Genomic DNA, 27,966 nt, shown 5'->3' on the forward strand with positions numbered 1-27,966 from the left:
CATAAATGCAGGAAACTCACAGACCCACTTCTGCATCTGTCATTGCAGTATCATCTGGTCATTTTATAATTCCTTTTGTTTGAGGCTGAGTGCCTGTAATCATTCACACAATTCAGGTTCCGGATCCCGATCTGACCCTGAGTTTCACCAAAGGGTTTGTGATCGGCAGTGAGATTCGTGAAACCTGGGTCCCAGCCCATCTGACACACCTTCTCTCCTCCCTCCCGCCCTCTCTCTCACTGTCCCTCCCCCAAAGGTAACTCTCCGGGCACCTTCACCCTCGGCGGTCGAAAGCTGTTTCTACTTCAAAATATTGTCTTTCACTGGTTCCCAGGTCAAAATCTTCATAAAACATAGTTACTAAATACTCTTCTCTGACATTTGCCGTGAAATCCATCAGTAAATGATTGAACTGAATTTGTTCACCAGCGCAGTCACATTGAAACTGAAAGTGGTTTGAAACAGGAAGTGCTGAGATTGATCATGGCTTCCAGACAGGAGCTCCTGAGACTGACCGAGGAGGCAATTTGTCCCATTTGTCTGGATTTCTTCACCGATCCGGTTATACTGGATTGTGGACACAACTTCTGCCGCTCCTGTATCACCCAGAGTTGGGAAAAGAAGGAGATAAACTCCTGCCCGGAATGTAGAGAGGAATTTCCGGAAAGAAACCTCAGGGTAAATCGGGCCTTAGCGAATCTGGCCGAGGAGGCTCGAAAATTAAAGCTGGATCCGAAAGAGAAGGAAAGTAAACCTCACTGTGAGAAACATCAGGAAGATCTGAAACTGTTTTGTGAAACTGACAAGAAATTGATCTGTCTGATTTGTAGAGATTCGCGGGAACACAGAGAGCACCGCTTCCTGCCGATCAATGAGGCTGTTGAAATCTACAAGGTAAAAGAGAGAATATTTTATAAAGTGCGTGTTTCATCACATATCCCTGATCCCACACCAGACCGAACACAGCTAACTTTTCAATTTCTTTTTCAATCACAGGATCAGCTGAAATCTTCATTAGATTCTCTCACTGAGAAGAAATCGGCGGTTCTACAAACAGAACTGACCCAGAAACGGAAGATTTCCGAAGTGAGGGTGAGCTCTCCCTGTGCTGATTCTCTGGGATCTCGGTTAGTTTTGTTCCCTTTATCGCGGGACATTAATGAGGTTTCACGTTTCATTTGGTAGGAACAGGCGAGCAGTCTGCAGACCCACATCACATCCGAGTTCACTAAAATGCACCAGATTCTCACTGAGAAAGAGCAGCGTTTACTCAGAGATCTCAGGGAAGAAGAGGAGAGGATTGTAGAACCAATGGAGAAAAACCTTCGAGAGATTCAGGAGAATTTAAATTCTATTGAGGAGAAACTCTCAAAGTTGCAGAAACAGATGGAACAAAAAGACGAACTGATGTTTCTGAAGGTGAGGGAATATATTGCACGTTATTTCAGATAGATTTCGGACATGATGACAACTGTAAAAATAATATGGAATGTCATGTAAAAAAGTGAACTGACCTTGTGACTGTCCGGACGGTTCTGCTGTTCAAAGTTAAAAATCACACAACACCAGGTTATAGTCCCACAGGTTTACTTGGAAGCACACTGGCTTTCTGCTGTTGGCACTGTAGAAGGGTCAATGCTCCCGAAACGTTCACTCTGATTTCTTTCCACAGATTCTTCCAAACCTGCTGAGATTTTCCAGTAATTTCTTTTTGTTTTGTAACCGCTGCCACACTCTCTGCAGATTCTCGGGCACGCTGGCATTCTCCCGAGAATGGGTTGGATGTTTTTATTTGTTTTGTTATGATCTCCGTGTTCCCCAATTTTAATTACCTCCTGGAACTCCCATTGTAATCCAGTTCCAGTTCCACGTGGAGAGTGTGTGGGTGTGTCTGGTACAGTGGGAGTGTGACAGTCACTGTGTCTGTGAGCGGGACTGATGGTTAGCTCCAGATTCTGGATTAGTGGTGCTGGAATAGCACAGCAGTTCAGACAGCATCGAGCAGTAAAATCGACGTTTAGGGCAAAAGTCCTTCATCAGGAATACAGGCAGAGAGTCTGAAGGGTGGAGAGATAAATGAGAGGAGGGTGGGGGTGGGGAGAAAGTAGCATAGAGTACAATAGGTGAGTGGGGGAGGGGATGAAGGTCGGGGCAGGAGGGTGGAGTGGATCGGTGGAAAAGAAGATAGGCAGGTCGGAGAAGTCATGGGGACTGTGCTGAGCTGGAAGTTTGAAACGAGGGTGAGGTGGGGGAAGGGGAAATGAGGAAACTGTTGAAGTCCACATTGATGCCCTGGGGTTGAAGTGTTCCGAGGCCGAAGATGAGGCATTCTTCCTCCAGGCGTCTGGTGGTGAGGGAGCAGCAGTGAATGAGGCCCAGGACTTCCATGTCCTCAGCAGAGTGGGAGGGAGAGTTGAAATATTGGGCCACAGATCGGTGTGGTTGATTGTTGCAGGTGTCCCAGAGATGTTCCCTAAAGCACTCTGTGAGGAGGCATCCAGTCTCCCCAATGTAGAGGAGACTGCATTGGGAGCAACGGATACAATAAATGATATTCGTGGATGTGCAGGTAAAACTTTGATGGATGTAGAAGGCTCCTTTAGGGCCTTGGATGGAGGTGAGGGAGGAGGTGTGGGTTCAGGTTTTGAAATTCCTGCGGTGGCAGGGGAAGGTGCCAAGATGGGAGGGTGTGTTAAAGGGGGGGGGGGCGTGGATCTGACCAGGTAGTCATGGAGGTAACAGTCTTTGCGGAAGGCGGAAAGGGGTGGGGAGGGAAATATATCCCTGATGGTGGGGTCTGTTTGGAGGGGGCGGAAATGTCGGCGGATGATTTGGTTTATGCGAAGGTTGGTAGGGTGGAAGGTGAGCACCAGTGGCGTTCTGTCCTTGTTACGGTCGGAGGGGTGTGGTCTGAGGGCGGAGGTGCAGGATGTGGACGAGATGCGTTGGAGGGCATCTTTAACCATGTGGGAAGGGAAATTGCGGTCTCTAAAGAAGGAGGCCATCTAATATGTTCTGTGGTGGAACTCGTCCTCCTGGGAGCAGATACGGCAGAGGCGGAGGAATTGGGAATAGGGGGTGGCATTTTTGCAGGAGGTAGGGTGGGAAGAGGTGTAATCCAGGTAGCTGTGGGAGTCGGTGGGTTTGTAAAAAATGTTGGTATCAAGTCGGTCATCATTAATGAAGATGGAGAGGTCCAGGAAGGGGAGGGAGGTGTCAGAGGTGGTCCAGGTAAATTTAAGGTCAGGGTGGAATGTGTTGGTGAAGTTGATGAATTGCTCATCCTCCTCACGAGAGCACAAGGTGGCGCCAATGCAGTCATCAATGTAGTGGAGGAAGAGGTGGGGAGTGGTGCCAGTGTCATTATCGGAGATCGATTGTTCTACGTAGCCAATAAAAAGACAGGTATAGCTGGGGCCCATATGGGTATCCATAGCTACCCCTTTGGTCTGGAGTAAGTGGGAGGATTCAAAGGAGAAATTATTAAGGGTGAGGACCAGTTCGGCCAAACGAATGAGAGTATTGGTGGAAGGGTACTGTTGGGGAAGTCGGGAGAGGAAGAAACAGAGGCACTGGTCATGGCGGATGGAGGTATGGATGGATTGGATATCGATGGTGAAGATGAGGCACTGGGGGCCATGGAAACAAAAGTCTTGGAGCATGTGGAGGGCGTGGGTGGTGTCTCGAATGTATGTGGGGAGTTCCTGGACTAGGGGGGATAGGACAGTGTCAAGGTAGGTAGAAATGAGTTCAGTGGGGCAGGAGCATGCTGAGACAATGGGTCGGCCAGGGTGGTCAGGCTTGTGGATCTTGGGAAGGAAGTAGAAACGGGTGGTGCGGGGTTCCCGGACTATGAGGTTGGAAGCTGTGGGTGGGAGATCTCCTGATGTGATGAGGTTCTGTATGGTCTAGGAGATGATGGTTTGGTGATGGGGGGTCGGGTCATGGTCGAGGGGGTGGTAGGCAGATGCGTCCTCGAGTTGACGTTTGGCTTCAGCGGTGTAGAGGTCAGTTCGCCAGACTACTACTGCGCCCCCTTTATCTGCTGGCTTGATGGTGAGGTCAGGATTGGAGGAATTGGAGCAGAGGAATTGAAGGGCTGTGCATTGTTAGGGTGAGAGGTTGGAGTGGGGGAGGGGGATAGATAGGTTGAGGTGGTTAACATCCCGGCGGCAGTTGGAAATGAAGAGGTCATGGACAGGGAACAGACCAGCACGGGGTGTCCAGGTGGATGCAGTTTGTTGGAGGTGGGCAAAGGGGTCCTCGGAAGGTGGGTGGGAGTCCTGATTGTGAAAGTAAGCTCAGAGGCGGAGGTGGCGGAAGAATTGTTCGATGTCACGGCGTGTATTAAATTCATTGATGCGTGGACGGAGGTTGTTGAAGGTGAGTCATTTGCTGAGGACTGATCATTCGTCTTCAGTGAGGCAAAGGTCTGGATGGATGGTGAAAACACGGCAGGACTGGGAGCTGTGACCTGGTGTGGGTATGGAGCTGGGAGTGGGGGTGAAGCTTGTAACTGGAGTAGGTGTAGTGTTGGAGGAATGGTGGTGGAGTCATGACCAGGGGTGGTGTTCCTCTCAGGGTTCTGGGGGGCAGGGATGGTGACAGTGGGATGTGTGGGGAGGGGGGGGGGCGTGTCAGCAGAATGCAGGTGAGTGGTGTTGGTGGGTGGTGGTGGAAGTCACTCAGCATGTGATATCAGCAATGATGTGAGGGGCGGAAGTGATTTCACATGTGGTGCATGAGGAATTGTGCGGGGTGGAAGTGGCTGTGGGAGTGGCCATGCTGGGGGCAGAAGAGACATCATCAATCAGCGAGGGGGAGAGCTGCACCAGCCGCATGGCTAATGGCGTCTGAGCAGTTCCAGAGGCCGGGGAATCTACTGGAATGTTTGAGGAGTGCTGGTTGTGGAGGTGGGTAGATAAAAGTTTGTTGTATTTACAGTTGCTGATGTTTGAGATGGAGTTGAAATACTGTTTGTTGAGATTATGAATTCTCCTGAGGATGTAGTACAGAGTGGGTCCTTTGCAATTCTGAGAGAGTGTGACCCTCAGCTGAGACAGGGCCTCATTTCAGCAGCCTGTCTGTCTCCTCCTGAAATCTGTTACTGCCATCCTCACTGTTTGTGATTCATTTCTTTCAGGCGGAAGCTTGTCGGAAGAGAAGGTAGGACATGCTCTTTACTGAAACTCTGCACAGTTTGCTCAATAACTCAGGGACGGGTTATTATGGGGTTATTTCCTGGTTAATGGTGCCGCTTCAAACGGTGATTCATCAGATAACAGTAACTTCGGTTATGATTCACACATGATTGTTTTTATAAGAAGAAGATTGTTACAGGTTTTAAACAGTATTAGATTTTACAAAACTGTTCTACAATATTGTAAACAATGACAAGATGCCTGTAAATACAGCCTGGTTTTCAGGCTGGAAGTGATCACTGCCCTGATTTGGGCTGTTTGCCTGACTGTGACCTTCCCCCGACCCTGTGAGAGACACAATGCCCATGTTTCCAGGGAATGCATGGCTCCTGACCAACTTGAGACAGTCAGAGTTTAAAGGGCGAATCATTTTTGTTTCACCTTTTCCAATACTAACTCTCACCGTAGCCTTTATAAAAGGTATAATAAATGCAAAAATAAAAATGATAATTAATTAGTCCAATCTAATGTTCTGAGGTACTTGACAGGAGAGTTGGAAAGTGTAGAAAATGTGTCACTGAGCTATGAATCTAGATGATTGCTGTGGGTTTTAGTGGATCTTGAAGGAGGAAAGAGGAATAGAGAGATGGAGAGTCTCGGGGAGAATGGAATTCCAGAGCTGAGGATCTCAGCAGCTGAAGGACCAACCTCCAATGGGTGGAGAGACTAAAATCAGAGATGGTCAGAAAGCCGGAGAAGTAGGACTCTCTGAGGGTTGTGGGACCCATGTATTGCACAGATGGAGGTGGGGCTTTGAGATGTTTCAGGTTTTTTTGCCTCTGTTCCACAAGCTCTGTTTCGAATACAGCAAGGGGATGGGGAAATGTATATCTGTGTGTGATGTCTCAGTTACTATTCTGTTGTCAGGACATGGGCCTTTCTCTGGACCTGGACATTTCCAATCCTTGCCCGTGCATTGTCAAATTCTTGTTGGATCAGTTACAAAAATAAGAGGAACGTTTCACTTTCTAACCAAGGGACTCAAACATGAAAAATGCGGAAAGCTTGAATACTTAAATGTTTTCATCAATGTTCGAACAAAGCAGAGGTTATCGTGTCATCTGTTTAATGTTTACAGGATTAGTGATGAGAAGATGACACTCTCAGCTGCTGATGGCTCTCTGTCTCTCGGACAGTTCACCGGCCCTTTACAGTACACTGTCTGGAGAGAAATGATACACGCCATTCACCCAGGTAAACATGTGTATTCATTTTCCTAATGATAGATTCAGATGTGCAGGGTCTCCAAGTCCCCAGTTTACATCTTCACATCACTAGTTGTTAATTCTGGAAGACTCTCCCTGGAAACATTGTACTTTCTGTGGGTCCATTTGGGTAAGTGTCTGAAGCCACCAGCTCTGTGTGTCAGAGCAGTGAAGGGTTCTGTCTCACCAGAGGATAGAGCACGGAAACAGGATTTCGAGAGGAGACTGGGCTGGCTGCATCTGGAGTGACATTGGAGGAACAGTTTTTATCATAATATCAGGAAGGCATGTAGACATTAAAGAGCCAGTGTTAAAAGACACATATCTCATGGGGGTTGTGAGAAAAACAAAAACAGAAATTGCTTGAAAAGCTCAGCAGGTCTGCGGAGAGAAATCAGAGTTAAACTTTCAGATTGAATGATCTTTCCTCAAAACTGATAGTAGCTGGGAAAAGTCAGTTTATACGCAGAAGGTACAGTGGGGAGGAGGTAAGGAGGAAATGATAGGTTGGGATCGACCCCAAAGAGAGAGAAGAACAGTTAGAAAGACAAAAGAGTAGATAATGATTAGGTTAGGAGAGTGAATACCTGGTGATGGAGACTGTTAATGCCGAATAATAGGCAGAGTGTAACGGCAGTGATAACAAGACCTGATATGTGGGGTAGTGGTCTAGTTCATGGTAGAGCTCTGGGCCTAGAATTATTGGACTTGAAATTGAGTCCAAAGACTTGCAGGGTCCGGATGTGGAAAATTAAGTGTTGTTATTCCAGCCTGCACTGAGCTTCAGTGGAGCTCTGCAACAAGCTTGAGACAGAGATGTTGCCCAGAGAACAGGAAGCTGAGTTAAAGTGGTAAGCAGCTGGAAGCTCAGGGTCCTTTTTTTTCAGGCAGAACACAGATGCTTTGTTTGCCCAATACAGAGGAGACCACATTGTGAGCAGTGAATGAAGGACACGACATTGTGAAAGTGCTACTCACCTTGTGGGTGTGTTGGACCCTGGATACTGAGGAGGGAGGAGGTAAATGGGCAAGTGTTGTATCTTTGGCAGTTGCTGAAGATGTTGCTGTGGGGCTGTGCATGGGTGTTGGGAGTGAAGGAAGAGTGCACCAGGGTGAATGGAAGGGAACGGTCCCTGTGAAAGGCTGACAAGGGAGCAGAGGGAAATATGTGCCTGGTGGCAGAAATGCTGTCTGATGTTCTTCTGGTTGTGGATGCTGGTGGGATGGTAGGTTTGGACGAGGGGAATGCTATCACTGTTGTGGCAGAAAAGAGAGGGGGTGTGGGCTGAAGTGTGGGAGGTAGGTCAGACCCAATTGAGGGCACTCTCAACAACATTGCTATGGAGACTTCAGTTGGGGAAGGATGTGGGCATTTCCGAGGCTCCCTTGTCAAAGTTTGCCTTGTCGGAGCAGATGAGAATGGAGACGGAGGAACTGGGAGAATGGAATAAGAGTGTTTACAGGAAGCAGGATACAAGGATGTATACTTTAGGTAGCGAGGGGACTCGGGTTTATAGTGGATATTATTGTTCAGTCTGTTCCCAGAAATGGAAACAGACATACCAAGGAAAGAAAAAGGAGGAATCAGTGATCGACTAGGTGGCGGTGAGGGTGGGATGGAAGTTGATAATTGGCAGTGTCAGAATGGGGGGAGAGGATGGTCAAGTGGGGAAGGTGGAATTTAGACAGTTTAGCGAAGAGAAGGAGTTGTAAACACTGAGAGACTACATTTTATAAGAGAAGATTTTGGATGGTCTTACTGAAGTGGTCAATGATGAAAACCGCATCAAATAAATATCAATTGAAAGAACTGTGGATGCTGTAAATAAGAGACAAAAACAGAATTTGCTGGAAAAGCTCAGCACACCTGGCAGCATCTGTGATGTGTTAAAGGAGCAGGCAACTGGAAGCTCAGGGCCTTTTTTATACACAGAATGCAAGTGTACATCAAAGCTGTCACCCAGTCAATGCTTTATTTCCCCAATGTAGAGGAGACCACATTGTGAGCAGTGAATGCAGTAGATTAGATTGAGTGAAGTGATTGAGTTTTTTGAAAAAGTAACAAAGAGGATTGATGAGGGCAGAGTAGTCGATGTGATCTTTTAGACTTCAGTAATGTGTTCGACAATGTTCCCCATGGGAGACTGATTAGCAAGGCTAGATCGCATGGAATACAGGGAGAACTAGCCATTTGGATACAGAACTGGCTCAAAGATAGAAGACAGAGGGTGGTGGTGGAGGGTTGTTTTTCAGACTGGAGGCCTGTGATCAGTGGAGTGCCACAAGGATTGGTGCTGGGTCCTCTACATTTTGTTATTTACATAAATGATTTGGATGCGAGCATAAGAGGTACAGTTAGTAAGTTTGCAGATTACAACAAAATTGCAGGTGTAGTGGACAGCAAAGAGGGTTACCTCAGATTACAACAGAATCTGGACCAGATGGGCCAATGGGCTGAGGAGTAGCAAATGGAGTTTAATTCAGATAAATGCGAAGTGCTGCATTTTGGGAAAGCAAATCATCGCAGGACTTATACACTTAATTTTAAGGTCTTAGGGAGTGTTGCTGAACAAAGAGACCTTGGAGTGCAGGTTCATAGCTCCTTGAAAATGGAGTCACAGGTAGATGGGATAGTGAAGAAGGCATTTAGTATGCTTTCCTTTATTGGTCAGAGTATTGAGTACAGGAGTTGAGAGGTCATGTCGCAACTGTACAGAACATTGCTTAGGCCACTGTTAGGATATTGCATGCAGTTCTGGTCTCCTTCCTGTTGGAAAGATGTTGTGAAACCGGAAAGAGTTCAGAAAAGATTTACAAGGATGTTGCCAGGGTTGAAGGATTTGAGCTATAGGGAGGGACCAAACAGGCTGGGGCTGGTTTCCCTGGAGTGTCAGAGGCTGAGGGGTGACCTGATAGAGGTTTACAAAATTATGAGGGAGATGGATAGGGTAAATCAGCAAAGGCTTTTCCCTGGTGTCGGGGAGTCCAGAACTATAGGGCATAGGTTTAGGGTGAGAGGGGAAAGATATAAAAGAGACATAAGGGGCAACATTTTCACGCAGAAGGTGGTATGTGTATGGAATGAGCTGCCAGAGGAAGTGGTGGAGTCTGGTACAATTGCAACATTTAAGAGGCATTTGAATGAGTATATGAATAGGAAGGGTTTGGAGGGATATGGGCCGGGTGTTGGCAGGTGGGACTAGATTGGGTTGGGATATCTGGTCGGCATGGACGGGTTGGACCGAAGGGTCTGTTTCCATGCTCTACGTCCCTATGACTCTCTGACTCTAAGTGCAGATAAGGCATTTCTTCACCTGGAGGTCTGTTTGGATCCTTGAATACTGAGGAGGGAGGAAGGAAACGGACAGGTGTTTCACTTTCAGCAGTCTCAGGGGTAGGTGCCATGAGGCTGTGGGGGGCTGTTGGGAATGAGGGAAGAATAGACCAGGGCATCCTGGAGGGAACAGTCCCTGTGGAAGGTGGACAGGGGAGGGGAGAGGAATAGGCGTCTGGTAGTGGCAGAAATTATGTTTGATGATCTTCTGGATGTTGGTGCTGGTGGGATTGTTGATAAGGACCAGGGGAACCTTATCAGTGTTGCAGGAGGGAAGAGAAGGGGTGAGAGTTAAAATGCCAGAGATGGGTTGGACCCAGTTGAGGACCTTGTCAACAACAGTGCTGGGGAATCCATGGTTCAGGAAGAGAGATTGCATATCCACAGGAAAGGCCAGGTGGCGCCATAAGCTGGAAATTTTGGAATGGGCATAGTGTCAGAGGAATGGTATTTGTAAGTGAGCAGAGACTGGAGCAGGGGAGACAAGACTCATCATGGTAGGAAATGATGAGGTCTGTGAGGCAGGAGCAGGCAGAAAGAATGGGTCTGCCCAGGTAATCCTGTTTGTGTATTTTGGGAAAGAAGTAGAAGCGAGTTGTGTGGGATTGGGGGACGATCAGCTGGAGGCAGTTGGAGTGGGGGCAGATCCCCAGATGAAATGACATTGGTGACCGTGGTTCACACAATGGCCTGATGTTCCATCATGGGGTCACAGACGAGAAGCAGATAGGAGCAGATAGTGGTACCTCAGTTTCTGCAACGCAGTGGTCAGTTTGCTGACTATTATAGCACCACCCTGATCAGCAGGTTTAATAACAAAGTCAGGATTGGATCTGAAGACATTGAGCATGGTGCTGCTTCCCTCTGCCATTCGGAATTGAAAAGGTTTATCGATTTTCTTTCCAACTTCCACCTTACTCTCACCTTCACCCAGTCGCTCTCTGAATCCGCCCTTCCCTTCCTCAACATCTCTATTTCTATTTCTGGGGATAGATTGGCCACTAATATCCACAATAAACACACAGACTCGCAAAATTACCTGGCCTTACATTCTCACACACTGCTCTCTGTAAAGTCTCCATTCCATTCTCCTAGTTATTCCGTCTCCATCGTATTCATTCCGATGATGTTAACTCTGACAAGGGATCCTCTGAAATGTCCACCTTTTTCCTCGACCGAGGATTCCTCTGGGCCCTCAAGTGGGACCAACCCATCTCTCGCACTTCAGCCCTCACCCCCTCTCTTCCCTTTTGCAACAGTGATAGGGTTCCCCTTGTCCTTACCTACCATCCCAACAGCATTCATCTCCAGAGGATCATCAGCTGCCATTTCCACATTTTCCGTGAGATGTCACCACCAGACACCACACACCTCACCTCCCGCAGGAACCATTCCCTTTGGGACACTGTTTACTTCCAACACCCCCTCACAGTGTCATAGCACCTTCCCCTGCAACTGCTGAAAGTGTAACATCTGTCCATTTACTTCCTCTTTCCTCAGTATCCAAGGGCCCAAACACACCTTCACCTGCCTGCACTTCTCACAATCTCGTCTACTGCATTCACTGCTCATTGTGAAGCCTCCTCTCCATTGGGGATATGAAGGGTTGACTTTAGAACACTTGCATCTGTTTGCCAAAAAAGACCCTGAAATGCCTTTTGACACACTACCCCATAACCTGGCCAACACCTCTGCCTCAGGCTTCCTCAGTGCTCCAAAGCAGCTCAGTGCAAGCTGGAAGAACAGCACCTCACTTTCAGCTTGGGGATCCTGCAGCCTTCCAGACCCAATATCAAATTGACTAACTTTGGGGTCTGAGCTCTCCCATGTCCTTACCCCAACCCACACAACCAGGCCTTGTTATCACAGAGTCTGCTATTACATACAAACCATTGTTAGCCACTAACAGTCTCCATTAACAGCTATTCACCCCCCTAGCCAGATTGTCTATTCACCCCACTCCTTTGTCTGTCTAACTGCTCTTCTCTCTCTTTGAGCTCAATCCCCATCTATCATTTACTCTTCATCCCTTCTCCCCCACCATATTTTCTGTATATAAACTGACATTTCGTAGCTCCCACCAGTTCTGAGGAAGCGTCACTCAATCCAAAATGTTAACTCTGATTTCTCTGCACAGATGCTGGCAGACCTGTTGAACCTGAAAAATATATTTAAGTGTAACATAGTCAAATATTAAACAAAGCAGATATTTATAAACTTCCATAAGGGGAGGATGAAAAGCCAGCTTGCAGCTCGTAAGATTGTTAGAATCACATAATCCTTCTAGTGTGGAAGCAGGCTATTCAACCCATCGACTCCATACTGACCCTCTGAAAAGCATCCCACCAGGACCTAACGCCTTCGCATACTCTTTTAATTCCATATTTCCCATGGCTAATCCACCAAGCCTGCACTTCCCTGGACACAATGGACAAAAGCTGCACACCTTTGGACTGTGGGAGGAAACCAATGCAGACATGGGAGAATGTACAAACTTCATATAGTTACCTGAGACTGGAATTGAACCCAGCTCCCTGGTGCTGTGAGACAGCAGTTATAATCACGAAGCGACTGTTCCAATATTTTCAGTAATCCTATTGATCAAGCAGTAAACCCAATGGCTGCTCCATGAAGTTTTGGAGAGGTCCAATTCAATCTGAAGCTTCTTATTCAATGTAATGTTCTTGGTCAGTTTTCCAAGGGTCCAGAATGTGAGAAGGCACAGGATGGTCCTGCAGGAGGGAGCAGTTACCTGGAAAACTGCTATCACCTCAGGTGAGGGAAGGATGTAATTTGGAATGTTGAGAATATGGGAGCAAATGAGCAATGAGTAGCCACCCGAGCTACAAATCTTCACGTGAACCTCGAAAGCAATCTAACATTTTGAGTCTAAATGACTCTTCATAAGTGCTTAACTTCCCTAGTTAACCATCACTGGCTTATCCCCTTCCTAGAAATCTTTTTTCTCACTGAAATATATCTTTGCTGTGAGTCATATACTGTTCTTTTAAGCGTCTGCCATTGATTCTCAAATTTCTTTGCTGCCAAATACCTTCCCTCGTCCACTCCAGCAAGCTCAGCCCTCATTCCTTTGCAATGACCCTTGTTTAAGCTTAGCACAGTTATTTCCCAACCAAGATCCTCCCTTTCAAACTGAATGCTCCATTCCTCCATGTTATGTCAGTGTTGACCCTCATCATTTATTAAACCTCCCTCAGTCAACATCACCAGATTCAAAATAGCCAAATGTATGGTTGGATTCACAATATTATTATTCCAGGAAACTATGTGCTCATGGCTCCCTCTGCTAATCTCAATGTTTAAATGAACATGTTGATAAAAGTCACCCCAGTTTAATGTTTCTTGCACTTTTTATCTCCTGATTATTCTCTGCCCAACCGTGTTGCTACTGTTTGGGATCTTACAGACCATTTCTGCCAATCATCTTACTTTTTTTCTTGCCTTCACTCATGTGGAGTCTATATTCTTCTGATTTCAGATTATTTCTTGCTGTTGTATTTAGTGCATCCCAAATCAACAATGGTACCCCATCACACTTTCCTTTCTCCTTATCCTTTTGAAATTTACATTTTTGCTAGATGAAGTATCCCCTCTTGTTTTTTGAAAGTTACAAAGAGGATTGATGAGGGAAAAGCAGTGAATGTGATCTAAATGAACGTCAGTAAGGCATTTGACAAAGTTCCTCATGATAAACTGGTTATCAAGGTTAGATTGCACGGACTACTAGGAGAATTAGCCATTTGGATACAGAATTGGCTTGAAGGTAGAAGACAGAGAGTGGTGGTCGAGGGTTTCTTGTCAGACTGGAGGCCTGTGACCAGTGATGTTCCACAAGGATCGGGGCTGGGTCCACTACTTGTCATCACTTATAAAAGTGATTTGACTGTAAACATAGGAGGGACAGTTAGCACGTTTGCAGGTGACACAACAGGATCATGATCAGATGGAGCCAATGGGCTGAGGAGTATCAGATAGACTTTAGATAAATGTAAGGTGCTGCACTTTGGAAAGGCAAATCTGAGCAGGATTGACACACTTAATGGTCAGGTCCTGGGGAGTGTTTCTGAACAAAGAGACGTTGGAGTGCAGGTTCAGATTTCCTTGAAAGTGAAGTCGCAGGTAGATAGGATAGTGAAGACGACATTTCTTTCCTTTCTTGGTCAGAGCATCGAATATAGGAGTTGGGAAGTAATATTGCAACTGTACAGCACATTGATTAGACCAGTTTTGGAATACTGTGTGCAGTTCTTGTCTCCCTCATATTGGAAGGCTGTTGTGAAACTTGCAAGAGTTCAGAAAAGATTGACAAGGGTGTTGCCGGGGTTGGAGGATTTGAGCTATAGGGAGAGGCTGAATAGGCTGGGACTGTTTTCCCTGGAGCGTCAGAGGCTGAGGAGTGACCTTATAGAGGTTTACAAAATTATGAGGGGCATGGATAGGGTAAATCGGCAAAGTCTTTTCCTTGGGGTCGGGGAGTCGAGAGTAGAGGGCGTAGGTTTAGGGTGAGAGGGAAAACAGTTAAAATGGACCTAAAGAGAAACGTTTTCATGCAAACGATGATCCATCTATGGAATGAGCTGCCAGAGGACGTGGAGGAGGTTGTCACAATGACAACATTAAAAATGCATCTGGATGGTTATATGAAGAGGATGGATTCAAGAGAGATATGGGTCAAGTGCTGGCAAATGGGACTAGATTAGATTATGATATCTGGTCAGTACAGACGAGTCAGACTGAAGTGTCTATTTCTGTGCTGTACATCTCTCTGACTCTAAATGAGAGAATTAACCTGTGAACAGTGATGTCACAGAAACAGCATTGTGATGATGTAAAGTCATCAGTTTTGACGATATCAGTTGTGGTGGAAACGTTCAGTGACACTCAGGAAACTAATACATTGTTTTGTTCCTAATAGTGATGCAGGAGATTACAAAGAGGTCCTCAATGGTAGTAATATCTACATTGCTCCCAGTACCACATGCTGGTGAGAGTAGGAGTAGTAGGATGATGTGTGGCTAAGGAGCTGAAGTAAGGAGCAAGAATTCACATTTTTGGACCAATGGGGCCTTTGTTGGAATAGACGTGACCTGTAGAAGACAAATGGTTTGCACCTGCATTCCTGCATTGGAGGGGGATCAATATTCTGGCAGGGAGATTTGCTCGTGTGACTTGGGAGATTTTAAACTCGTAAGCGGGGAGGGATTGTATTGATGGGACTCAAAGAGATATTGAGATAAGAAATAAGGTGCAGTAGATAAAGGGAGCAAGTACTCAAGGGAGGCATGAGCACAGCAGAGAATGAGGTAAGAATGAGCAATTGAACTGCATCTATTTAATGCAAGAGGCCTGAAAGATACGCCCGATTAACTTAGGGCATGGTTGGGAACACAAGATTGGAATATCATAGCTATTAGTGGTGAAACGTGGCTCAGGGAAGGGTACAGTGTCATAGTAAAGATAGAAAGGGAGGCAAGAAAGGAGGGGTGTGGTATTTTCAATTAAAGATAACATTATGGTTGTACTTAAGGAGAATACTCCTGGGGACAATCCAGGGACGTTATTTGCGTGTAACTCGGAAAGACCTCATTGGGATTGTAGGATAAGCTGTCAAATAGACAGTGGAAAATTGAGAAGCAACATGCAGGGAGATCTCAGATATCTGTAAGGTTAATAGGGTTGCAATAATAGGGAATTTTAACTTTCCAAGCCTAAACAGGGAACTCCATTGTGCTAAGAAGTTGGATGGATAGGTGTCTATGTGTGTCCAAGAAAATTTTCTGCGGATGCACCTGTTTTCCCTGGAGTGTCCAAGGCTGAGGGGTGACCTTATTGAGGTTGATAAAATCATGAGGAGAATGGAAACGGAAAATAGACAAGGTAGGAGTGGGGGAGTCCAGAACTAGTGGGCAGAGGTCTACGGTGAGAGGGAAAAGGTTTAAAAGGGATCTAAGGGGCAAATGTTTCATGCAAAGGTTGCTGCATGTATGCAGTGAGATACAGAGGAAGTGGTGGTATAATTCCAAAATTTAAAAGGCATCTTGATGGGAACACAAACAGGAAGTGTGAGGAACAAAGCTCACGTATCAATAAATTTCAGTCCGTGTCAAATTCTGAAGCAGCGAACTTTATTGAAATGTTCTCGCTAAACGGGTGGCTAACAAGTCGGCAAACCAATCCAAAAATTACTTTACAATTTATACAGTTTAACTGAGTCTCTCTTGGTACTTCCCCGTTTACTTCATTGGCCTAGCATATTATGCATCAAACCTATCACTATTCCTTATTGAATTCCGCTCCTGCCTAGCTGCACTCCACCCTTGTTTACTTCTCCCACGACTCTAAGCCTGGCGACCCTTACTCTTGTTTGTTTTATCCCTTATTTGTAACTAACTTGGCTCATTCTGGTGCCTACGTTAAGGCAATCTGCTGAGCTGGCGTGGCTCAGTGTCCTTTTCTTCCTCCCATCTTCCTTATCTTCTAGTCCGCAACATATTCCATTGTTGCTCGTCCTAATCTTAACTGACTCCCTTCATATAGTTTCATCTTTGCATGCAAGTTTAGCTAACTCAGCTCTTGGCTGAAACAATTATGCAATTGTGTAAATTAGCTCAGAAGCAACTGCTTTACTTATATACCACAGGAAGGTTTAGAAGGACATGGTCCAAGTGCTGGCAAATGGGACGAGATTAATTTGGATGAGTTGGTCCGAAGGGTCTGTTTCCATGCTGGATACCTCAATGACTCTAGCAACATCTTATTTTCCATTCCGCTGAGGCCACACGGGGAGACCTTTATAAAAATTGGGGATTACATTGTTCGGAATTTACTATTGACCCACACCAGTCAGAGATTAAGTGCTGACAGGCAGACAAATCTCAGACAAGTGAAAAAACAAAAGGGTTGTTACATCAGAGGAATTCAGCCTCCCCAGGATGAACTGGGACAGGCAGATTGTGAAGGGCTTAGACAGGACAAAATTCTTAAAATGTCTCCACTTAATCTTTTTGAGGAGTGTGTCGAAGATCCAACAGGAGACAGGGCAGGTCTGGAACAGCTGAGATTCACCAAGATGTTGCCTGGGCTGGAGCGTTTCACCTCTGAAGACAGACTTGATTGGCTGGAGATGTTTTCATTGAAGCAGAGAAGGCTGAGGGGAGAACCTGATGATGGTGTAGAAAGTTATGAGGAATGGATTGGACAATAACAGGTGCATAGATTTAAGAGAAGGAGCAGGGGTTTTCAAGGGGAATTAAGGATAATATTTTTACCCAAGATCGCAGTTGGCATCAGGACTTCACTGCCTGAAAGGAGACAGAAATCTTTGCAACATTTTGGAAGTTATTCAGATGGAGTGATAGAGTCACACAGGAGAGAAACAGGCTCTTCCATCGAATGAGTGTACACAGAAGAGATATCCCAAACAGACCCTAGTCCCATTTGCCAGCATTTGGTCCAAATCCTGCAAAACCCTTCCTATTCATATTGCCATCCTGATGCATTTCAAATGTTGTAATGAGACCTACCTCCACCACTTCCCCTGGCAGACCATTCCATACATGCACCAACCTCTGCATGAACAAGTTGTTTCTCAGGTTCTTCTGGAATCTTTCCCAACTCACCTTAAATCTGAGCCCTCCAGTTCTGGAGTCACCTACCCTGGGAAAAATACATGAGCTATTCACCCATTCCATGCCCTTCACGGTTTTATAAATCTCTAAAAGGTCACCCCTCAGCTTGCAATGCTACAGGGAAAAAAAGCCCCAGCCTATTCAGCCACTCCTTAGAACTCAAACCCTCCAGTCCCAGCAACAGTGCTGCAAATGCCTTCCACACTCTCAGGCCTCACAACATACTTACCCCATGGTAGGGTGACCAGAATCACACTCCAGTGTGCCGCACAGCCACAACATGACATCGCAACTCCAATACTCAACGCACCGACCAATGAAGGCAAGCGTGCCATACTCTCTCTTCACCACCGTGTCTCCCTGCAACTCCACTCCAAAGAACCATGTACCTGCACCCCCAGGCCTCCCATTCAGTAACAGCCCCCCAGGCCCACACCATCAACTACTCTGGCCTGGTTTGTCCAAACAAAATGCAACATCCATCAAAGTTTTACCTGCACATCCACCAATATTATTCATTGTAACTGTTGCTCCCAATGCAGTCTCCTCTACATTGGGGAGTGTGGACACTTCATAAAAGAGCACTTTCGGGAACATTTCTGGGACACCTGCACCAATCAACCCCACCCTGTGGCCCAACATTTCAACACCCCCTCCCACTCTGCCGAGGACATGCAAGTCCTGGTCCTCCTCCACTGCCACTCCCTCACCACCCGATGGCTAGAGGAAGAATGCGTCATCTTCTGCCTCGGAACATTTCAAGCCAATGGCATGGCCACTCCCACAGCCACTTCTGCCCCTCGCAATTCCTCATGCACAACACATGACATCACTTCTGCCCCTCACATCATCGCTGATGTCACACGCTGAGTGACTTCCACAGCCCCACTGCCATGTTCACCACCACTTCTGTCCACACCAATGCCACTCACCTGCATTCTGCTGACATGCCCCCCACAGATCCCACTGTTACCATCCCTGCCCACCAGGACCCTGAGGGGAACACCACCCCTGCTCATGACTCCACCCCCATTCCCCCTAACACTACACCCCACTCCAGTTACAGGCTCTGCCCCCACTCCCAGCTCCACACCTTCACCAGGTCCTAGCTCCCACCCCGGCCGGGTTTTCACCATTCCCCCGATCTCTACCTCATCTGAGGATAAACGATCAGTCCTCAGCAAAGGTCTCACCTTTATCCCCTTCCATCCACGCATCAGTGAATTTAATACACGCTGTGACATTGAACAATTCTTCCGCCGACTCCACCTCCGAGCTTACTTTCACAATCAGGATTCCTGCCCACCTTCCGAGGGCCCCTTCGCCCGCCTCCAGCACACTCCATCCACCTGGACACCCCGCGCTGGCCTATGATCTGCCCTCGACCTCTTCATTTCCAATTGCCGCCGAGACATTAACCGCCTCAACCTATCAATGCCCCCCCCCACAACCTCTCACCCTCACAATGCGCAGCCCTCCACTCCCTCTGCTCCAATCCCGACCTCACCATCAAACAGCAGATAAAGGGGTGCAGTGGTAGTCTGGCGCACTGACCTTTGCACCACTGAAGCCAGATGCCAACCTGAAGACACCTCCTCCTACCGCCCCCTCGACCATGACCCCACCCCCCATCACCAAACCACATCTCCCAGACCGTACTGAACCTCATCACCTCAGGACATCTCCCATACACAGCTTCCAACCTCATAGTCTGGGAACCCCGCACTGCCCGGTTCTATCTCCTTCACAAGATCCACAAGCCTGGTCACCCTGCCCGACCCATTGCCTCAGTATTCTCCTGCCCCAACAAATGCATCTCTACATACCTCGACATTGTCCTATGCCCCCCCACCCAGTCCAGGAACGCCCCAAATACATTCGAGACACCACCCACACCCTTCACCTCCTCCAAGACTTCCGTTGCCCGGCCCCCAATGCCTCATCTTCACCATGGATATCCAATCCCTCTACACCTCCATCCGCCATGACCAGGGCCTCCAAGCCCTCTGGTTCTTCCTCTCCCGACGTCCCCCAACAGTACCCTTCCACTGACACTCTCATTCATTTGGTTGAACTGGTCCTGAGCCTCCTCCAAATCCTCCCACTTCCTCCAGACCAAAGGGTAGCCAAGGGTACCCGTATGGGCCCAAGCTATGCCTGTCTCTTTGTTGGCTACGTAGAACAGTCCATCTTCTGTAGTTTCACCGGCACCACTCTCCACCTCTTCCTCCACTACATTGATGACTGCATTGGCGCCACCTCGCGCTCCCGTGAGGAGGTTGAGCAACTCATCAACTTCACCAACACATTCCACCCCGACTTTAAATTCACCTGGACCATCTCTGACACCTGCCTTCCCTTCCTGGACCTCTCCATTTCCATTAATGACAACTGACTTGACACCGACATTTGTTACAAACCCATCGATGATCACAGCTACCTGGATTACATGTCTTCCCACTCTACCTCCTGCAAAAATGCTATCCCATATTCCCAATTTATCCGCCTCTGCCTTATCTGCTCCCAGGAGGACCAGTTCCACCACAGAACACATCAGATGGCCTCCCTTCTTTAGAGACCACAATTACCCTTCCCATGTGGTTAAAGATGCCCTCCAACGCATCTCATCAACATCCCGCCCCTCAGCCCACAAAAAAACCCACCCCTCCAACTGTAACAAGGACAGAACCCCCTGGTGCTCATCTTCCACCCTATTAACCTTTGCATAAACCCCATCATCCGACGACATTTCCGCCACCTCCAAACGGACCCCACCACCAGGGTTTTATTTCCCTCCCCACCCATTTCTGCTTTCCACAAAGACCGTTCCCTCTGTGACTACCTGGTCAGGTCCACGCCCCAAACAACCCACCCTCCCTTCCTGGCACCCTCACCTGCCACTGCAGGAATTGCAAAACCTGTGCCCTCAACTCCATCCAAGGCCCCAAAGGAACCTTCCACATCCATCAAAGGTCTACCTGCATATCCACCAATATCATTTATTGTATCCGTTGCTCCCGATGTGGTATCCTCCACACTGGGGAGACTGGATGCCTCCTAGCAGAGCACTTCAGGGAACATCTCCAGGACACTAGCACCAATCAACCCCACCTCCCTGTGACCCAATATTTCAACTCTCCCTCCCACTCTGCTGAGGACATGCAGGTCCTGGGTCTCCTCCACTGCTGCTCCCTCACCACCTGACGCCTGGAGGAAGAATGCCTCATCTTCTGCATCAGAACACTCTAACCCCAGGGCATCAATGTGGATTTAACCAGTTTCCTCATTTCCCCATCTCCCACCTCACCCCAGCTCCAACCTTCCAGCTTAGCACCGTCCCCATGACCTGTCCTACCTGCCTATCTTCCTTTCCACCTATCCACTCCACCCTCCTCTCTGACATATCACCTTCATCCCCACCCCCATTCACCCATTGTACTCTTTTCTACCTTCCCCCACCCTCCTCTCTGACCTATCACCTCCAACCCCACCCCCATTCACTATGCTAATTTCTTCCCACCTCCATTCCCCCTCTCATTTATCTCTTCACTCTGCAGGCACCCTGCCTCTATTCCTGATGAAGGGTTTTTGCCCAAAACATCGATTTTCCTGCTCCTCGGATGCTGCTAGATCTGCTGTGCTTTTCTAGCACCACCCTAATCTAGACTCTGGTTTCCAGCATCTGCAGTCCTTGCTTATACTCGACCATCTTCCTTGTGAAGACTCACTTTCCCCTTTGAGCTAAAGGGGACAGTGAACCTGTATTTCTCCCCTCCAGCTCAGCCATCCCTTCCTCCTCACTCTCAACACCCTTTCTCTCTTCCCCTCACTCACTGCATTTCCATCCCTCAACCATCCCACTCACTCTCCCGATCTCCAAACCTCTAATGTCCACTTATTTTGCAGACTTCCTGTTGTCACCTTCCCATTCTATACTGTCACTCACTCTCTCCTACCCCATCCCAAACAGTCACATCCCCTCAAAAAACCTCCATACCCTCTCCCATATCCTTATTCAGCTTCCAATCATTCCCTCCTCCATCACTTACTCCATGTGTTCACTCTTTCATTCCCTCTCCTGAGATTAAAAACCTTCCCTCATTTTCTCCCACTCTCCTTGATGCTCCCTTTCCCTTTCCATAAACCTTCCCCTACAAATGCAACCCCACTCTACCCTCCCTTAGTCTCCCCACTGCCTTGCTGCCCATCTCTTCTACCTCCCCTCACTGTCCCCTTTCCCACCCATTCACATCACTTCGCTCTCCTCTTTCCCTTGCATTCACCCACCTTCCACTTCTATCCCCACCTGCCCCAATCTTCTTTTCCATTCCTCCACGTGCTCCCTTCCTCTTGTTATCCCACTCCTCAAGCTCACTTTCCCAGCATTCTCCCCTCCTCTCATTCATCCCTTTCTCTCACTTTCCCTTCCCCATTTTGTCACCTACACTCTCCTACTCATCCTTCCCTCTTAATGTGTCTCTTCCTGGACCCAGCCATCTCCCCTCCAGTCCATGACCCATCCCTCTCTCTCTCATTCTGTTCTCTCCCTCACGCTGCCTTCCCCAACTCTGTCCATACCGTTCACTCTGACTAACCCCTTCAATCTCCCCCACCTCTCCTGTGCCCCTCACTCTGCTCATCACTCTCCCCTCCCCCTCCTGGCCCCCACCATCTGACACTCCACTATGCTGTCCAATACCCTGTTGCTCTCCCCTCACTCTTCTTCCCCACCCCTGAGTGCTTCATCTCCCTCGATTTATGCCACATTCTCTGCACCTTGCTTTCCCCTCACCTTCTGTTTTAGTTTATCCTCTCCACCACACTTCCCCTTGCCACTACCATCACACTTTCCTCATTTCTCCCCACTCCTCCTGGCTCCCCAGATGATCCTATCCCGAGGGATACCCCTTCCCACTGCTCTCACCTGGGCACTCAACCCTCGCATTGCTCATTCCCCCTCTGAGGCTCCCCCCCATTCTCTACACTTCTCTCTCTTATACCACCTCTTCACTCTCCTCTCCTCTCACTCCCACATCTCCTCACTTTCCACCCTCTATCCCACATCTACTCACTCTCCCCCTCTTTTTAACCTTGCCCTCCATCCTGTGATAGGGTTAGTTTTAGGATTCTGTTCTTCCTGTGCACTTCATTTCCCCACCCACTCTCCTCCAAATGAGCCTTCTCACCTCCCCTCCCTCACTCCTCCCTCCCCAGCCCTCTGCCTCACCCATCCTTCCTCCTCATTCCTCCACTCTCATCACTCACTGCACTCTCCCTCACTCACTCCTCTTTCCCTGTCCCTCCCCTCCATCAACTCCCCTTTTCCAGACTCGCCCTGTCTCCCCTTCACTCCCACCCCCCTCTTTCGCTCAGCCCCTCACTCCCTGCGCCCCTCACTACCTGCTCACTTTCCCTGATGGTGTTATTTGATCTCTCCCCCAGCTCCAGCCTCTCTGACTCTGGATCCGAACACAGCTAATCCCTGGCTCATCCTGTCTGAGGACCGGACCAGTGTGAGACTCGGAGACACAGAGCAGCCGCTGCCTGACTCCCCGGAGAGATTTGATCCCTGGTCTTTCGTCCTGGGATCAGAGGGATTCACATCAGGGAGACATTACTGGGAGGTGGAGGTGGGAGAGAAGATGGAGTGGGGTCTGGGATTGGCCCGAGAGTCTGTGGAGAGGAAAGGGGGGATCAGCCCGAGCCCGGAGACTGGATTCTGGATTGTGGGGCTGTTACCCGGAGATGGTTATTTAGCCGCCACCTCCCCCTCACCGACCCCCCTCTTCCCGAGTGTGAATCCCCGGAAGATCGGGGTTTTCCTGGACTATGAGGGTGGACAGGTGTCATTTTACAATGCGGACACCATGTCCCATCTCCACACTTTCACCCACACTTTCACTGAGAGGATCTTTCCCATCTTCCATCCGGGAGGGAATGACGACGGGAAAAACTCCGCCCCGCTGACAATCTGCGGGATCAAAGGGCACTGACAGATCCATCCCATAATTTCACCCCGTCCCCCTGCCTCCTGCCAGCTGTAAACTGATGGGGGTCGGTCTCAGTCTGGGGGAAAGAGGGAGGGGGAGAGAAGAAACAAATAGAAGCTCAATTGTAGAGAGGGACTGACTGGGTAGAATGAGCTGTGAGCTGCAGGAACCCGGGGACCTTCCTGCCTGTAATGTTGCTCCACAGGCGGGAGGTGGCGCTACATGACGGTGTTGGAGATGAATCAGTCAGTGGGTCTCAGACTGGGCTCAGGGGAATCTTTCCAGGGGGAGAACAAATCATTTCACTGCAGGGTCAGTGGGGTCATTCCAGGGAGGACTGGGCTGAATCAAAATAAAAATGTCAGATTGATCTTCTTTAGACTTCCACCATGTGTCAATAATGTATACCCCATACATAGAACATAGAACAGTACAGCACAGAACAGGCCCTTCATCCCACGATGTTGTGCCGACCACTGATCCTCATGTATGAACCCTCAAATTTCTGTGACCATATGCATGTCCAGCAGTCTCTTAAATATCCCCAATGATCCTGCCTCCACAACTGCTGCTGGCAACGCATTCCATGCTCTCACAACTCTCTGCATAAAGAACCCGCCTCTGACATCGCCTCTATACTTTCCACCAAACAGCTCAAAACTATGACCCCTCGTTTTAACAATTTCTGCCCTGGGAAAAAATGTCTGGCTATCAACTCTACCTATGCCTCTCATTATCTTGTACGCCTCAATTAGGTCCACTCTCTTCCTTCTTTTTTCCAATGAAAAAAGTCCGAGCCCAGTCAACCTCTCTTCGTAAAATAAGCCCTCCATTCCAGGCAGCATCCTGGTAAACCTCCTCTGAACCCTCTCCAATGCATCCACATCTTTCCTATAATTGAGCAACCAAAACTGGACACAGTATTCCAAGTGTGGTCTGACCAAAATTTTAAACAGCTGCAACAAGATCTCATGGCTCTTAAACTCAATCCCCCTGTTAATGAAAGCCAAAACACCACATGCTTTCTGAACAACAACATGATGTAATAACATTGAGAAACTGGTCTTGTTTTGCTCAGGTATGTAACTATTGCCCAGAATGTTACTGCTCTTTCAATCAATCTCTATTTTGTTTCAGGTTTCCAACATTTGAAATTCTTTGTTTGTTGAACACTAGGTGTGTTACAAACTTCAATTTTCACTGCCAAGGATGCTACAAAAACAGAAATTGCTGGTGAGAATCCGCAATCTGGTAGCGCGAGTGGAGAGAATGAAGAGACAACATTTAGGTCCAGTGACACTGCTCCAGTTTCTCGAGCATTTTTTTATTTTTGGAGGAAACCTTGTGATTGGCAGTGAAATGCAGATTCTTCCAGATCATTTCAAAGGATTGATGAATTAGGTTTCAAGTAGGCTGAGGCATTAACTTCCCCACTGCTGACCAAGCACTCCATGTTATCTTCTTGAATTCCCTTTTACATTGCAGGGCTGTGCCTCTGTGGTGAGAAAGGGACTCTGAAGCCTGTCTAACCCATCACAGAAATCAACATGTTTCTACACCCTCCCACTGGACAGACACAAGCAGATCTGAACAAGTGTCACACTGGATTTGAAACATTTCGCACACCTCAGCTGCTGCCAGACCTGCTGAGGTCTCCAGCATTCTCTGTGCTTGTGTGGAATTTGAAGCTGCAGAGGGCTGTTGAGGCTGGGTCATTCAGGATATACAAGGCTCAGATGGACAGATTTTTAACAAGGAAGGAAATCAAAAGTCATGGAATTCAGGCCGGAAAGTCAATTTGAGAGTGCTCAGATTAGCTATAATCTTATTCAATGGCAAAGCAGAGGAGAGGTGACACCTGACAAACCTCAGTGAGTTTTTTTGAGGAAGTGACAAAGAAGATTGATGAGTGTGATGGAAGTGTGTTTTTCTGACTGGAGATTTGTGACCAGCGGTGTTGTGCAGTGACCTGTGTTAGAACGTAGAACATAGAACATAGAACAATACAGCACAGTACAGGCCCTTCAGGCCACGATGTTGTGCCGAATATTTGTCCTAGCTTAAGCACCCATCCATGTACCTATCCAATTGCCGCTTAAAGGTCGCCAATGATTCTGACTCTGCCACTCCCACAGGCAGCGCATTCCATGCACACACACCCCCCCCACACTCTCTGGGTAAAGAACCTACCCCTGACATCCCCCCATACCTTCCACCCTTCACCTTAAATTTACGTTCCCTTGTAACATTCTGTTGTACCCAGGGAAAAAGTTTCTGACTGTTTATCTATTACTCTGATCATCTTATAAACCTCTATCAAGTCACCCCTCATCCTTCACTGTTCCAATGAGAAAAGGCCTAGCACTCTCAACCTGTCCTCGTACGACCTATTCTCCATTCCAGGCAACATCCTGGTAAATCTTCTCTGCACTCTTTCCACTCTCTCCAAAGCTTCCACATCTTTCCTAAAGTGAGGTGACCAGAACTGCACACAGTGCTCCAAATGTGGCCTAACCAAGGCCCTGTACAGCTGCAACATCACTTCACGACTCTTGAATTCAATCCCTCTGCTAATGAACACTAATACACCATAGGCCTTCTTACACGCTCTATCCACCTGAGTGGCAACTTTCAAACATCTATGAACATAGACCCCAAGATCCCTCTGCTCCTCCACCTTACTAAGAACCCTACCGTTCACCCGATATTCCGCATTCTTATTTGTCCTTCCAAAATGGACAACCTCACACTTGACAGGCTTGTACTCCATCTGCCACTCCTCAGCCCAGCTCTGCATCATATCTAAGTCATTTTGCAGGCGACAACGGCCCTCCTCACTATCCACAACTCCACCAATCTTCGTATCATCTGCGAATTTACTGACCCACCCTTCGACTCCCTCTTCCAAGTCATTAATAAAAATTACAAACAGCAGAGGATCCAGAACTGATCCCTGTGGAACTCCACTTGTAACTGGGCTCCAGGCTGAATATTTACCATCTACTACCACTCTCTGACTTTGACCAGTTAGCCAGTTTTCTATCCAACTGGCCAAATGTCCATCTATCCCATGCCTCCTGACTCTCCGCATAAGCCTACCATGGGGAACCTTGTCAAATGCCTTACTAAAATTCATGTACACTACAACCACTGCTCTACCCTCATCCACATGCTTGGTCACCTCCTCAAAGAATTCAATAAGACTTGTAAGGCAAGACCTACCCCTCACAAATCCGTGCTGGCTGTCCCTAATCAAGCAGTGTCTTTCCAGATACTCATAAATCCTATCCCTCAGTACCCTTTCCATTACTTTGCCTACCACCGAAGTAAGACTAACTGGCCTGTAATTCCCGGGGTTATCCCTCTTCCCTTTTTTGAACAGGGGCACAACATTCGCCACTCTCCAGTCCCCTGGTGCCACCCCCGTTGACAGTGAAGACGAAAAGGTCATTGCCAACGGTTCTGCAATTTCCTCTCTTGCTTTCCACATCATCCTAGGATATATCCCGTCAGGCCTGGGGGACTTGTGTATCCTCAAGTTGTTCAAAATGTCCAACACATCTTCCTTCCTAACAAGTATCTCTTCTAGCTTACCAGTCCATTTCACACTCTCCTCTTCAACAATACAGTCCCTATTGTTTGTAAATACTGAAGAAAAGTACTCAATCAAGACCTCTCCTATCTCTTCCGACTCAATACACAGTCTCCCACTACTGTCCTTGATCGGACCTACCTTCATTCTCGTCATTCTCATGTTTCTCACATACGCATAAAATGCCTTGGGGTTAACCTTGAGCATATCCGCCAAAGATTTTTCATGCCCTCTCTTAGCTCTCCTAATCCCTTTCTTCAGCTCCCTTCTGGCTATCCTGTATCCCTCCAATGCTCTGTCTGAACCTTGTTTCCTCAACCTTATATAAGCCTCCTTCTTCCTCTTTACAAGACATTCAACCTCCCTCATCAAACAAGGTTCGCTCACACGACCATCTCTTTCCTGCCTGACAGATACATACATATCAAGGATACGTCGTATCTGTTCCTTGAAAAAGTTCCACATTTCCACGACATCCTTCCCTGACAGCCTATGCTCCCAACGTATGCTCCTCAGATCCTGTCTTACAGCATCATATTTACAAATTAAAGCATCGTATTTACGGTGTTGAGACACTGTACAATGATAATTTGGAGAGGAATGTGGATGTCTGAGCTTGCAGTGTGTGACATGATGATAAAAACCCAGATTGACACTTGAGTTCAGGACTGGGGGAGTGCTGCAGTATTGGGACTGCACTCCATTCAATGACACTTTGATCAAAACCTCATGTAGGGGTGAATATAAAAAAGGTCCCATGGCCAATGTCTATCCCCCATACAACACCAAATCGATTAGATGATGTGTTCACATTGCTGTTTATGGGAGCTTGCTCTGTACAGACTGGCTGCTTTATGTTCCATTTTGCAACATTAAATACAATTTTGAAATACTTCATAGACTGTAAGAAGCTTTGAGATGTCATTACAAGTGCTTTGCAAATTCCAGTCTTTTTATTTGAGGCATTCAATAGGTTACTCAGGAGCTTGACAGGG

At 47.6% G+C, this 27,966-nt stretch overlaps 1 protein-coding gene across 2 annotated transcripts; it reads left to right on the forward strand.

Moving 5' to 3' along the window:
* The first annotated feature begins 255 nt into the window (after positions 1-255).
* LOC140455315 (zinc-binding protein A33-like) lies at positions 256-27,866 on the forward strand. 2 transcript variants are annotated; one of them, XM_072550093.1, is made up of 6 exons: positions 256-894; positions 997-1,092; positions 1,186-1,419; positions 5,144-5,166; positions 6,280-6,395; positions 22,832-27,866. In XM_072550093.1, the coding sequence occupies exons 1-6, from the start codon at positions 484-486 to the stop codon at positions 23,380-23,382; spliced, it is 1,431 nt and encodes a 476-aa protein (XP_072406194.1). In that variant the 5' UTR covers positions 256-483; the 3' UTR covers positions 23,383-27,866. The 2 variants fall into 2 exon arrangements, with proteins under 2 accessions (XP_072406194.1, XP_072406195.1); XM_072550094.1 differs by having other exon boundaries at positions 997-1,086.
* The last annotated feature ends 100 nt before the right edge of the window (positions 27,867-27,966 follow it).

The sequence above is a fragment of the Chiloscyllium punctatum genome, chromosome 30 (assembly GCF_047496795.1).
Source record: "Chiloscyllium punctatum isolate Juve2018m chromosome 30, sChiPun1.3, whole genome shotgun sequence".
Lineage (NCBI taxonomy): Eukaryota > Metazoa > Chordata > Chondrichthyes > Orectolobiformes > Hemiscylliidae > Chiloscyllium > Chiloscyllium punctatum.